The sequence below is a fragment of the Sus scrofa genome, chromosome 1, assembly GCF_000003025.6.
Source record: "Sus scrofa isolate TJ Tabasco breed Duroc chromosome 1, Sscrofa11.1, whole genome shotgun sequence".
Lineage (NCBI taxonomy): Eukaryota > Metazoa > Chordata > Mammalia > Artiodactyla > Suidae > Sus > Sus scrofa.
The window spans coordinates 60937308-60950138 of record NC_010443.5 but is presented as its reverse complement, the minus strand read 5'-3'; the positions used below and the strand labels follow the sequence as shown (position 1 = coordinate 60950138).

General features: G+C 39.1%; 1 protein-coding gene across 6 annotated transcripts in view; it reads left to right on the top strand.

Moving 5' to 3' along the window:
* The window catches only part of EPHA7 (EPH receptor A7), a 172526-nt gene continuing 165741 nt past the window's right edge, over positions 6047–12831 (top strand). For 2 of the 6 annotated variants that reach the window (XM_021090161.1, XM_005659302.3), the window contains exons 1-2: positions 6080–6443; positions 10741–10805. In XM_021090161.1, coding sequence (XP_020945820.1) covers positions 6347–6443; positions 10741–10805 — 162 coding nt within the window. In that variant the 5' untranslated portion in view covers positions 6080–6346. Of the gene's footprint in view, positions 6444–10740; positions 10806–12831 lie in introns of all 6 variants that reach the window. The other 4 variants (XM_005659300.3, XM_003480289.4, XM_005659303.3 and 1 more) reach the window with 3 other exon arrangements.

The window sequence follows — 12831 nt, the reverse complement described above, 5'->3', positions numbered from 1 at the left end:
CTCCCTGTTTCTAAAAGGAAACATGAGTCACAAAGGAATCCTGATGGTGTTAGGTCTTGTGAGTATTGGGCTATGCTTTATTCATGTGCATATGCCCTCTGTGCCTTTCTAAATATTTATTAATACTTGAAAATCCTATTTCTGAGGTTTCTGTCAGTATTTTTTCTGAAATATTATGTTTTTTAGATTGTGAATCTGTAAACAATTTGATTCACATCAAGAAGAAATATAGTCACCATCTTTTAATTTGGCTTTTTCAACTTAAGGAAGAATCTAGCATCTCCTTCTTAAGACTTTCTTCTCTCCAGAATTGTCTGAAAACTCCAAGAAGTACAATCAGTTCAAAGGGTTCAGATCTCTTCCCAAAGGCTCATATGTTTGGTCCACTAGTGACTTCATTTTTCCTCACAGCCATACTGTTGTTTTGAAACCTAGCTCCACACAGATTTGCTACAGAGATGCCTTGCTCTCTAGTGTCCCTTCACATCTGAGCTACAACAGTATAGCTCTTTTAAATAATTAGTACTAACACCATACCTGGGTCGCTGGGCTCAGAGGTCTGCTGCCTTAGGCATATTTCACCCAGCACATTTTTAGCCCAGATTTTTCCTTCCTTTACAGTGAGTACTTCTTTGAGGTACTTGAGCTCAGTCAGAGCCATTTTAATATTTTGAAGCTTCTACCAATGTTGAAATTCAAATGGGATTGGGTTAGGGACATAAAATACCTTTCCTCTCAGGAGGGTCCTTGTGTCATACAAATGTGCTCTCTTTCTCCACAGACAATCAGAGAATGTACTATAGGCCACGTTAAGGGGTGGGGTAAGGCACTACATTTGGCAGTATACAGAATTCCACCTGTAGTCAGTGGGAAAAGTGTCCACAGCATTATAATTTTACAGCACACAATTCATGAATTCATTTCCCTCTTACCCAGAAACTCTGATTCTAAGTTACTTTGAAGCTTAAAATTACTATTGTTCAGACCTTTCCTTAGATTTTCTTGAAAGTTACCAGGAAGATTTTGACAGAATTTTGCTTTTAGTATTAACCATGGCAGATGACTAGCAGGGAGAAGTGGTCTATAAAATGTTTCTCAAGCTAAAGGGTTCTAGGAATGTCACAGGATCGTTAAAAACTCAGAACTGTCAAGTCCAGGGGAACATCAAGCTCAGACTGGCTCTGTTTCCAGGATAAAAGATTCTGGGAGTAAAGTGGGTGGAAAATAAGGAATAGACTATCTGAGGTCTATTTGGAGAGTCAGAGTTCCTCAGATGTTTGGTTTATTTTTATTTATTTATTTTTTAGGGCCGCACATGTGGCAAATGGAAGGTCCCAGGCTAGGGGTCAAATCACAGCTGCAGCTGCCAGCCTACGCCACAGCCACAGCAACGCAGGATCCGAGTCATGTCTACGACCTACACCACAGCTAATGGCAACCCCAGATCACTAACACCATGAGCGAGGCCAAGAATTTAACCTGCATCTTCATGGATACCCCAGGGATTAGTTACTGCTGAGCCACAATGGGAACTCCCTCAGCTGTTTGGTTTACAAGAACTGGAGAGAGCTTTTCTGCAATATAGTTCACCTTCTAAGGTGCCTCTGGAGCCCCTTCAGTTAACTATGGCCTGAATAAACTGAAATTGATTATAGAACATCTCACAAATATTTACAAAGGCCTTTAGTAGGCTGGTATATGTAAAGAGTACAAGAAACCTAAAAGAGTGAAAGGGATAAATATGTATTAATTATATATATATATATATATATAAAGTTATATACAAATATATATATACATAATTATATATGTATATGATTTCATAATTACCTCATCCTCATTCAGTGTGGAGTTTGTTGGCTAGGACACCCAGAAATCCTGATGCCCCCTGGTGGTCATTGAATTATCTCCTTGATACCTGAAAATTCAACGGGTTTGAAGAGCTAAAAAATTGCAAAATGAGAAACCACGAAAACATGTAGATGTAATTTGCATAATTTAAGCTTCTTCCTATCCATGCTGGTGATTTATAGCAAAATGAAGTTTAAGTGATGGAAAAGAAGAGCCTCCTCAGGCAAAATCAAATTTGAAAAAAAAAAAAATGTTAAGCACATTGGATATGCTTTAAGTGATTTTGAGTATAATGTGTCATATTTCTATGCTATATTTAGTAGATCTTTGAATATTAGTCAATAAGTTATTTGATTTAACAATTTGGATATTTTAGGTGATCAGAAAATTTCAGTGACATCTTATTCAACTGGATTCATAATTTTCATATAAATGGTATTTTTGTTAACCTGTCTTGAACTGACTCAGTACTTGCAGTTAAAGAATTATAACTGTAATCTCCTAAACATCACCAATTTATATGACCATATAAAAGTGAACGAACTTTTATTAATGCGCAAAATACAGTCTTGACTTATTTGATTCCTGACCTCTGACTTCCTATATTGCTGGCTAAATCTGAAATTTTTAAGAATAAGTAAAATTATTACTATATTTTTCTGAGCTTAACTTGTGTACATTTTTCACATTGGACTGCAAATAAATATTTTATATATGCCACATAAATCATGCTAATGTAAATATGTAAGTGATTTTCCTGCACAGTGGAAAGATTGTTTACATTTTGACTGAAATCACAGAGAACCCAATTTTCTGTAGTATCTATTAACTGAGACCTAATGTTTCCTTTCTGTTTATTATCAGTTTCTTCTGCATAGTACCTTTTCTAATTCAGTTTAAATTACCCCTTTTTCTGTGATGAACTTGCATTTTCACATTTACCAGCTGTGAATGTATGCAAAAGTAGTAGGTTCCGAAACAGCCCTTTGATTTCGTTGTGGTTAATTATTTAGTTTGGCAGCCTTGGATTTGTAACATACTGAAATCTCAGGGTCTTCCTTTACCTTCTAAAGGCTGGGTTAATACACACACACACACACACACACACACACACACACACACGATTTTATGTGAAAATTCACTGAGCTTATTCCCTGAAGTTGTTAGAATTTAGTTCTAAGTGACTATTTCTTTCTGAAAATCAAGAATTTCCCCAGAGATTAAAAGTGAAGTAAGTATTAGTGTTAAAGCAAGTTAAATGAAGATAACTGCTAAACCCTCATTTGGAATGTGTAACTTGAATGTGTACACTTATTTTCATATATGTACAGTTATGTGTGATTATTAGCAATTAGATAAAAAAATATGTCTTCTTTGCATCTCAAAATTGGCATTTTTCATCATTATGCTATACAATTATGACAGATGTTTTGGAAGAAGGTCTATACATAGTAATTCTAAAGTTTTGGTCTCTTTTCTCCATTTATTTAAAATTGCTTAAACATAAGTAGGTTATTCTATCAAGTGCATTTCACAATGAATACATAAAAATAAAAAAAAACAGTTTTCAGAATTTCTGCTTTAACTCATATGTGTTGGTTGTATAGACACCATTTGGTATTGCTCACAAAAATGATATTTAATTCATTTTATATACACACAGATTTACTTTTCTAAAATTTGCTTTAGAGCTAATATGCACAAATCATAGGTAAGAAGCTAAAATAAACCATCGTAAAGTGATATAAAGAAATTAACTATTAAAGTTATTTTAAAATACAAGTTTTATGAACTTTCTTAAAAAATTTCAATAGCTTCATGTGCAAAGAAGTTTATAAGCTTTGCAGTTAAGTCAAATGCAGTCCAATGCCAATTTGTTAAAATATATACTGTATAATACAGTATAATGCAGTTTTCTTGACTAAGTCATTCACTTTTATTTGAATTCCATGACATCAATATACCTAGATACAAAAGAAAGAAGAGAAGGTTGTTAAAACTAAAAATGAGTATCATTGTGCAACTCTGCAGGAAAAACTGTCAGCAGTCTGGCACATGTGCATTTAATGTGAAGCCTCTGGTCTCTAAAAATAAAAGCGAGGCTGAACATGCCCCTGTATCTGATAGAGAAAGGAACCCAATAAGTGAGCTCCTTATACCACCTACACTTATCAGAGTGAAGGATGTTACTTCTACGGTTTCTGGTTTAATGGAAAAGTATTTGTATTCACATCACTGAGTATTAGTCATTCAATAGATGAAAGGAATATTTTAAACTTTAAAGGCTACCTTGGTGTCATTCTAAGAAGTGGGGATGAGACCCTGGGGAAAGTGTGGAAATCCTGGAGAATTTTTTTAACTATTAGCGTGGTTTAATATATGTGAGTTTGTGAGATTAATAGCTTTATTGCCTATGTGTAGGGATTTATGTTTTTAGTTCTAATGTTTTACCTTACAATTTTTACTATGTGTAGGGATTTATGTTTTTAGTTCTAATGTTTTACCTTACAATCTGTTTGGTTAAATACTGCTTGATCTCTGTAACAAGTGCACTCTACATCTTTTTGTCTCTTTTCAAGGTTAATCTATTAGGCAGTTTACATTTTCTATGCATCCTTTAAAGGGCACTTAAGATGCTTTTAGGTATAATTTCTAAAATATTTAATAGGTGTAATGGCTAGGAACAAGTAACATTTAAGAAATAAACTACAGACCCAAAGAAAGGTTAGAGGGGAAGGAAATCTCATTTCTCTCTTTTTCGTAATTGCATTAGGCAAGTAAAAACTACAGCAGACAATTTTCCATAAAATAAATAATAAGATCTGTGATCTCTGAAGTCTTTGCTATAAATACCCAAAACAACTCAATTTACTTAACATTTCCAGACAGAAAGGGTAGCAAACGTTTGGAGTCTAAGGGGAGGTCAAACTTTTTGCCTCTCATAAATAAAGGCAAACCATGAATGACAGAATTTTTTTTTTTTTTAAGAGAAGAAATACAGGACGGGAAGAAAATGAAGCTCCTCTTAAAAATATGATCAAGTGACTCTTTGTGATCTTTGGATTTTATTATTTGGCAGTTAAAGTTAAACTATTTTTCCTCTTACTGTATCACCCATCTCTTGAATTGCAAAGTGTCCAAAACTGCCTAACAATAAAGGCATTCCCCTAAGGAGTTGTCTTCAGTATTTTAGTCAGACTAAATCAACTGGAGACGTTGGTTACGTTTTTTTATTCTTAGTTTGCCTTTGAAAGATAATTTGGAATAATTATTGAAAAGTAGTCAATATTTGCGAAAGAGGTCTTGCTTTTAATTTTAATTTAATGCCTGGTAGCATTCTTTAAAATTAAATGCAATTTATTCAGCGAAATAGAAAACGATCAAAGTGGGGCAATCTTAGGAAAAGGAAAATCTCAGAAAATGATAAACATGTAAGAAAAATGATGCGGAACCTTCCGAAGTTTCTCTCTTAAGGTCCTACTTCATCCAACCAACTATTGTTAAATGATAGGTCGGGGGTAAGGGGGCACGTAAAACAAAAGACTTCCTTTTTTCACTCCCTTTTCCTTCACATCTTTTGCCAGAGCTTGTTGCAAACTCTAGGAAACATTGTTTGAACACAATACATTTAGTTACTTTTATTCTTCCAGAGAATGATGGTGACTAGAGCTGACTACCTTTGGAGTAACAGAGAAAGAGAAGTAGTAACCCTTCAAAAAAGAAAAAGAACAAAGTTACTCGACCCGCGGAGATAGTAACAACAAAAAAGTAAAAGGCACTTTACTTAAAGGCACAGTTCATTTCACTGTCCCGGCTGCATGCTTGGTAGCTGAGAGATGGCTTGCATCGCCTCTGGTTGCTTAAAGACCGTGAGGAGTACCGCTTATACACGACTATAAATTGGGAGCGTTACTTTCGGATTGATTCTGCTCCACGAAAGCTGCAGTTGCTAAAAACAAAGTGTTTATAGCAGCACGCACCTCGGCTACCATCCACGTTCTCCTTCTTGGAGCATCCAGCGGTGGCCCGGAGCTCAGAACCTGGAGGGAATCCTGGACCCGCAACCTGACTCCGCTCGCCGCGGATTGGCCCGCGCCCCGAACCCCGCCCCCGTGGCCGGGGCGGCCTTTTCACGAGGACCCGCCCCTAGGCCCTGGGAATCGCTGCCTGGCAGGCCGGCTGCGCCTGCCACTCAGCCCAAGTGGCGGAGGCTCTGGATTCGGAGCCCCGCCCCCTCCCCCTAATTGATATTATTGGAGTGTGGAGCAAGCGGCCGGTCTGCAGTCGGAGACTTGCAGGCAGCAAACACGGTGGGAACGAAAGGAGGGGGAAAAAAATTAAAAAAGCTAAACGTGGAACAGCCGGCCGGAGATCGAGAAGGGGAAGCGATGCGTGGAGCGCAATAAAAAATTAAAAAAAAACAACACTTCGGAGCAAACAGCATTTAAAAAGCTACGACTCAACTGAAACCTACGATAAAACCTGCTCATGCACCATGGTTTTTCAAACTCGGCACCCTTCATGGATTATTTTATGCTACATCTGGCTGCTCCGCTTTGCACATACCGGGGAGGCGCAGGCTGCAAAGGAAGGTAAGGTGATGGGAAAGCAAAGTTTGTTCTGACTTATTTATTTAGCTGTCTACCTGCAAGAGCCCGCTGGTCCGCCGGGCTACGGGCCGCGCCTCCGGCGCGGGGCGACCCTCCCCCGCCGGCTCCCCGCCCCCTCACCGCTCCGGCTGCTCCTGGCTGGCGGGTGGCTAGCGGGGCTGCTCCGAGCCGCCTGCAGCCCTGCGCCCGAGGCGGTCCAACCGACGGGAGCGGGATTTCTGGTGCAGACTGTCCGGAGGGCGTGAGCAAGGGGGCGGGGGCGGGGGAGAGGAAACTGCCGGCAAGCTCTTTCTCTGGGACTCCGGGCGGTTCAGAGCTCTTCCTCTAGCTCTCTCCTTCTCTTCTCGCCCTCTCCTTCTCTTCTCGCCGTTTGTCTCTCTGAGGTTAAGCTGCAGTCGGAGTTGGTCGGAGACTGGAGAGTGCAGCCTCTAGTGTCTTGGCCAGCCCGCCGGCAAAGCGGCTGAGGTCCAGAGCCTTCCCAAAGGGGCCCTGACTCGTGTGAGCTCCGAACGTTCGGGTTACTAATAAAGTGCTCACTGCGTCGGAGGAGCAGGCGCGGGCCTGCGGTTGGCGCTCGGCCGCCGGCGCGGAACAATAACGCCGTGGAGGTGAAGCAGCGAGCGGCGCGCGCCCCGCGCCCGGCGGGCCGGAGACATCTCCATTCAGCGCGCGCTGCGCGGGTCCCAGCGGCCACGGGGACAGCGGCAGCCCAGCGGGCTTGGCCAGGCGGGGGAGGCTGGGAGCCGGTTGGGGCTATGCAATTGATAACAAGATGCTGCCTGGGCGACAAGAAGTCCCGAAACCTCTGCCCCACAGTCCGGGATTTGAGGAGTCCGAGTGGCCGAACCTTGCAAAAGACTTGGACCCCGAGGGCTAGTTCTGGTAGATGAGAGCAGGATTCAGTTGAGCAGCCAGATACCACTATATGTGGCTTCCCCCCCCCCCCCTTCTCCTTTGAACCATTGACAGAAGGTAAAATACCTTTCGGTGCCTGTAGTTGGAGCTGGGGAAAAATAAATTCTGTCAATGGAAACGTCTCGCTTCTGACCAGTGTCACAATCTACCCGCCTTCCTCCGTATTTTCCAGGCTCTAAGTCTAGGGTTGATTTTCCGACTTTAAAAGCAGAATACGAATAATTATTTGTTCCTGAAGTGTGAAGGAGGAATTTGTTGTCAGATTTGGGTCATGGTGGTGATCGGGTGTGGATACGTATCGATACTCGCCTCGTCTGTCCCTGAAAACTTAGTGATTTAGTGCTGCTTTTTAAAATTACCTTCATGCATCCCTCTTCCGTCATTCACCCCCCCCCCCCACACACACCCAAACGCCATGTCCCACTCCTTGATCCAAGCTGACCTCCTGACTCCAGTTTTCACATCTGCAACCTGTGTTGATGCTGAACCCATTCAGGGAAAACCTTAACTCCTCTCTCTCAGTTTCGCGTTTGCAGATGAGCCCGTATCTGCTTGAAACACATAGCCATACCAAAACCACATTTCTACTCTCATGACATTTGCGATTAGGTACACTCAATCCTGAGACCCTGTATTGATCCTCCGGAATAGCGGGACCCGAGGAAAAGTTTGCACAGCCGGGGCGAAATCCTGCGCTCTAGCTGGAGCAGACACCGGCAGGAGTTTGAGCTATAAATAACTGCATCACTAGGGGGAGAGGTTTCTGCAGTCAGAATGGTTTGCTTCTGGATGCGAGATACGTGGAGAGGATTCTGATTTTAGAAGGCTGCATTCTTTGCAGGCAGAAGTGAGCCATTTAAAAGGTGCGCAGGGTGGCCAATGCGCTCCTCTTCTTTGTGGCCACGCTCCCGGCGCGCAGCGGCGGTCTAGGACTGCGGTTCTGGGAGCCGAAAAGCCCCGAGGCCGTGGCACCCAGGGGCTAGCGCTGGGAAGCGACTGAAGCAGGTGCCTGGCCTCCCAGGGCGGATGGGGACTGTTAGAGGAATATGAAGGACCCCCTTCCTCCACTTTTCCAGCACACGTTCTTTCCGGGAGGTTAGTTCCCGATACAGGGAGCGCACGTATAAGTTAGAATCTGACGCTTGGAGGCGAAATGCAGCCGCTGTTTTTCCTGCTCCCTCTGAGGAGAAGCTTCCTGAAAGCCTTTCTCCTCCTCCCGGCTCCTTTTGGAGCCCGGGCGCCACAAGCTCCCTGGAGTGCCCAGGTCTGGCGGAGGACGGATGCGTAATGGACGCTCCTCTCGGCGGGCGCGTGGGTCTGGCAGCCCCGCCACGCCCCGCCGACGGCCCCGCCCCGGTCCCTGCTGCCCGCTCGCGGTTGCCAGCCGGGTTGGGAGCTGGCTTATCAGGGCGCGCCCTGGCTTCTCGCTCCCGACACCCCCGCCCCCGCAACTCCCCCGCCCCGGCTTGCGCGTCGGACGCAGAGTCCTCCGGCCCAGGCCAGCGCGCCCCGGGGGTCGGGTCGGCTGCTGGGCTACGCCTCCGCGGGCGCGAAGGGAGCCTGGCACTCCGTGCTCTGAGCGGGAAGGCGAAAGCGCTCACTTTCGGGCTGGTCCAGAGAGCAGAGGCGCTGATACTTTAGAGCTGGTTCATGGTCAGGGGCCCATTTCCCTTTTGTTTTTATTTTTCGTGCTTCTTTCTTGTTTGCCATCACTGCCCCGCCAGGATCCCTGGCTCCCACCTCAGGCTGTGCAGTAAGCAATCATCACAGTGTTTATTTCACCCTCAAAAAAGATTCAAGAAGGTCTGCTGGATTTAAAATTCACGTGTCTCTTATCAGTGCAGAAGACCGAACGAAAAAAATAATGATAATAAAATAAAAATCATCTCAACAGGAAATATCTGGAACTCAGTAGTTTGTTCACGTTGAGGACAAAAACAAAATAAACTTTACAAATTACTTCATATAAATTCAGTAGACCAAACATTTATTGATATTCCTAGTTCAAAATACAACTTGGTATTTTAAAAGTGTGGCTTTTAAAAATGATTATTGTTTGAAAGGGAATCAAGTGTTTGTGGCCAAGGTTTGTGCTGTCATGGTCTCCCTGGGAGTCTCAAGAATAAAATATTTTGGTAAAGGAAAATGTTTCTATATCTATTTTCAGTTATAGGGAATAATAACCTTGATTAGCATAAAGGAGTTGAACACATATCAACTGTTCTTTGTTTTCTTAGCAAAACAAATATCATTACTTAAAAAGTATTTTTTCCTCCATTGATCATTGAAAAGTTTAAGCATGTACTTCATGTAAGTCCAAATTTAACATTTTACTGAGGTTGAAGGTAAGCACATTTACATACTTTAAAATGTATTCACCATAATTTCTGGACTAATTGATACATTTGTTTAAATGCTATACAGTCGGAAAAATATTTTTAAAGAGTAAAAACTCATGTAACTGAAACCAGCTTGAGCAAAGAATACATGCTTTAGGAAGGTGGTTGTCTTAAAAAGCAATAAAATATATCAAATTTGAAGTATAGTTATATTAATGCATGTCATTTGAATGTATTAATACCATCAGGAGCATTTATTATATTTCTATAAATACGAAGTTAATTGCATTATGCTTTATGGTAGCATAAAAGTGGACTACAACTGTTTTTAAAAGTGAAGTCAAAGTTTAAATATACCATTTTGAGAATTAGCTAAATGCTTTGAAATATTTGGAAATTGAAAAAATAGAAATATTGAAAACAGATGTTTGACTAACTCAGAAATTTATCTTGTAAATAATAGACAATTTATTTTTCTCATGATAACATTGCTTAATATAGTTTTTAATTGTATTCATCTTGGCTTAAGAGAGACACTGTGTGTGGAAAATTAAAAAAAAAAATTCCAGTTCTCAAAAGGCATTAGGAAATACTTTTGGCAGAATATTACAAATTAATGACTGGCTGAAGAGTAATATGGAATTATACTTTTATTGTATTCATGTTGTTATATTTGACAGTTTGGAGCATTCAGTGGTTTACAAAATTCTTTATATAATACTATGGAATCAGTATACACCACATTTTTTTTACTCTTGCTTTCATGCTACTTTTGAATTTTAAATTTATCTTAATATTTTCATTAAAAACATATTGTTTATATTCTAATATCTTTTTTCCCAAAGAAAGTGGAATATATTTCTATCAGGTGGGTATACATTTTGTCATTCTTTAATGTAAATACCTTTATATGTTTTAAATCATAAATGATAATTATTTTTAAAATGAGATCCACTTTAATGACTTTTATAAAAGCATGTTTATGATTTTCATCTAACATGTAGAAATGCAACTTTCTTTTTCAGTACTACTGCTGGATTCTAAAGCACAACAAACAGAGTTGGAATGGATTTCCTCTCCACCCAATGGGGTAAGGGCTTCTCATAAAATATCACACTTTATTTACTTTATTTTTTAAAGTAAGAAATAAAACCATCCCCCATCCCCAGTGGAATTATTCACATTCTTCATATTTAAGCTGTTTTGATTTTAAATATCTTCTTCAATATCTTTTGTTTTATAATGAGACATTAAGTCTTTGAGTAGGATAGTTAGAACTTTAGAAAAATGGATTAAAAAAAAAATCTCTTTAACCCTGCTCTTTTAAGTTCTTATTGTGAGTGGGACCATACTATATGTTCCAGGCTATAAATGTTAACTAATTACAGAGAACATGCTTTCACAAACTCACTTAAACCTCTTTAGTTACTTTATAATCCTTTAATATAATCACCAGGTAGGTTGTGTATAAATCTTAAATGAATTATGTGAATCTGTTTCCCTCTTTTGAAAAAAGTTTTAGCATCATTCAATATATATTTGATACCTAAAAATGTAATATGCTCAATAGTTTAGCATAAAATTTGATGTAAAATATTGTTTGGATTCTTTAAAATTTGTATTATGTTCTATTTGTTGTTATTAATCAGAAGTGATAGCAGAGCACTGCACTATTACAGTAAAAATCTGTTACAGTGAGTTACCACTCTCCAATAAAAATCTATGAAAATATAAGTACATCCTAAAAAAATTCTGACCATTATGTGTCAGGTATCCAGAAAGATATATTACTTAAATTTAGTGTTTATGTTTCTATGTCTTCAATTCTTGTTTTAATTGTGAGAAAGGGCATGTTCTTCATCCCTAAATAAGGAAGAAGTTTCCAAGAAAGGGCAGTGTACCCCGTTGTTACTTAAGTTAATCTTCTGTACAATGAAAAGTCTGGAATCAAAGTTCATGAAGTGTAACTGCGCATATAAAAAGTGTAGCAAACTTTGCAAAGAGAGGAATGAAGATCAGAAAGGGATTTTTGGAGTCTAAGAACATAATGAAATCAATATGTCATAAACTGGAAATTAGTTTAAGGATGCAAAATGTGAACAAAGCAAATCTGTTTAAAGCATTTAGATTTCCTAGTAAATTAATATTTGAGAGATGCCTAAGATCATATTGCACTTATCTGTACAGGTCAGACAAAGCTATGAAAAAATTGCAGTTGTTTTACAGATTGAGTATAAAAAATATGCTTAAGTATGAATGTCATGCTTTTCTTAAAAGTAAAGTCATTTCCATGAGTAAAATAATGTACATCATAGGAAAATATTCACAATAAAAAAATGAAAAACTTTTCTTGCCAATGACAGATATGGCTCATTTTTGTACCATCCATCAATTAAAACAGAGATAGAGGATTTTTTTATTTCTAAAGAGAAGTAAATTGATATGTGATTTGTAATATTTCATCCATATAATCCACAAAATGATAAAGTGTGATCGTGTATGTTATCTTGAACTGAAATGGACATTTTATCTGTTCAAAGTATGAATTAACTAGTAACCCTAGATATCTGTAGGAATGAACAGATAATATTAGAAAATGATGATTGACAATATATTCCATATATGAAGTGGATTGGCTTACATGTGGTTAAATAGCTAACTGGAAATAAAATGTTATTAAGACATAAGTGTCTGGAAGTAATTTCACAAGCATACCATAAAAGCATGTTAGCCAAATTAAGACTTCTTTCCCAATGGTGTCATTTGTAGAAATCATAGCAGTCTCTTAGTGAGATAATAAAACAAAAATTGCCTTAAATGCATTTATTTCACTATTTGTTATTTATACATTGGTTATGTTGAAATTTTTCCATCAGGAGTCAATTTTTAAGTAAAAATTAAAATCAACTGAGTTTCATTGGTAGTAAAGTTGACTTTTCATATATAGAACAAAATCATATAGTTGTTCTTGGAACTAGAAAAGGAATTCTTGAGATATAGTCCTTCCTAATAATTAACCTTAGTTTCTTCTAACTAGGGAATTGTTAAAATGAGCACATTTATCTTTGGAAATTTTCATTTTTTGGTTGATGCTATTACTAGTTTTACTTCTTTTA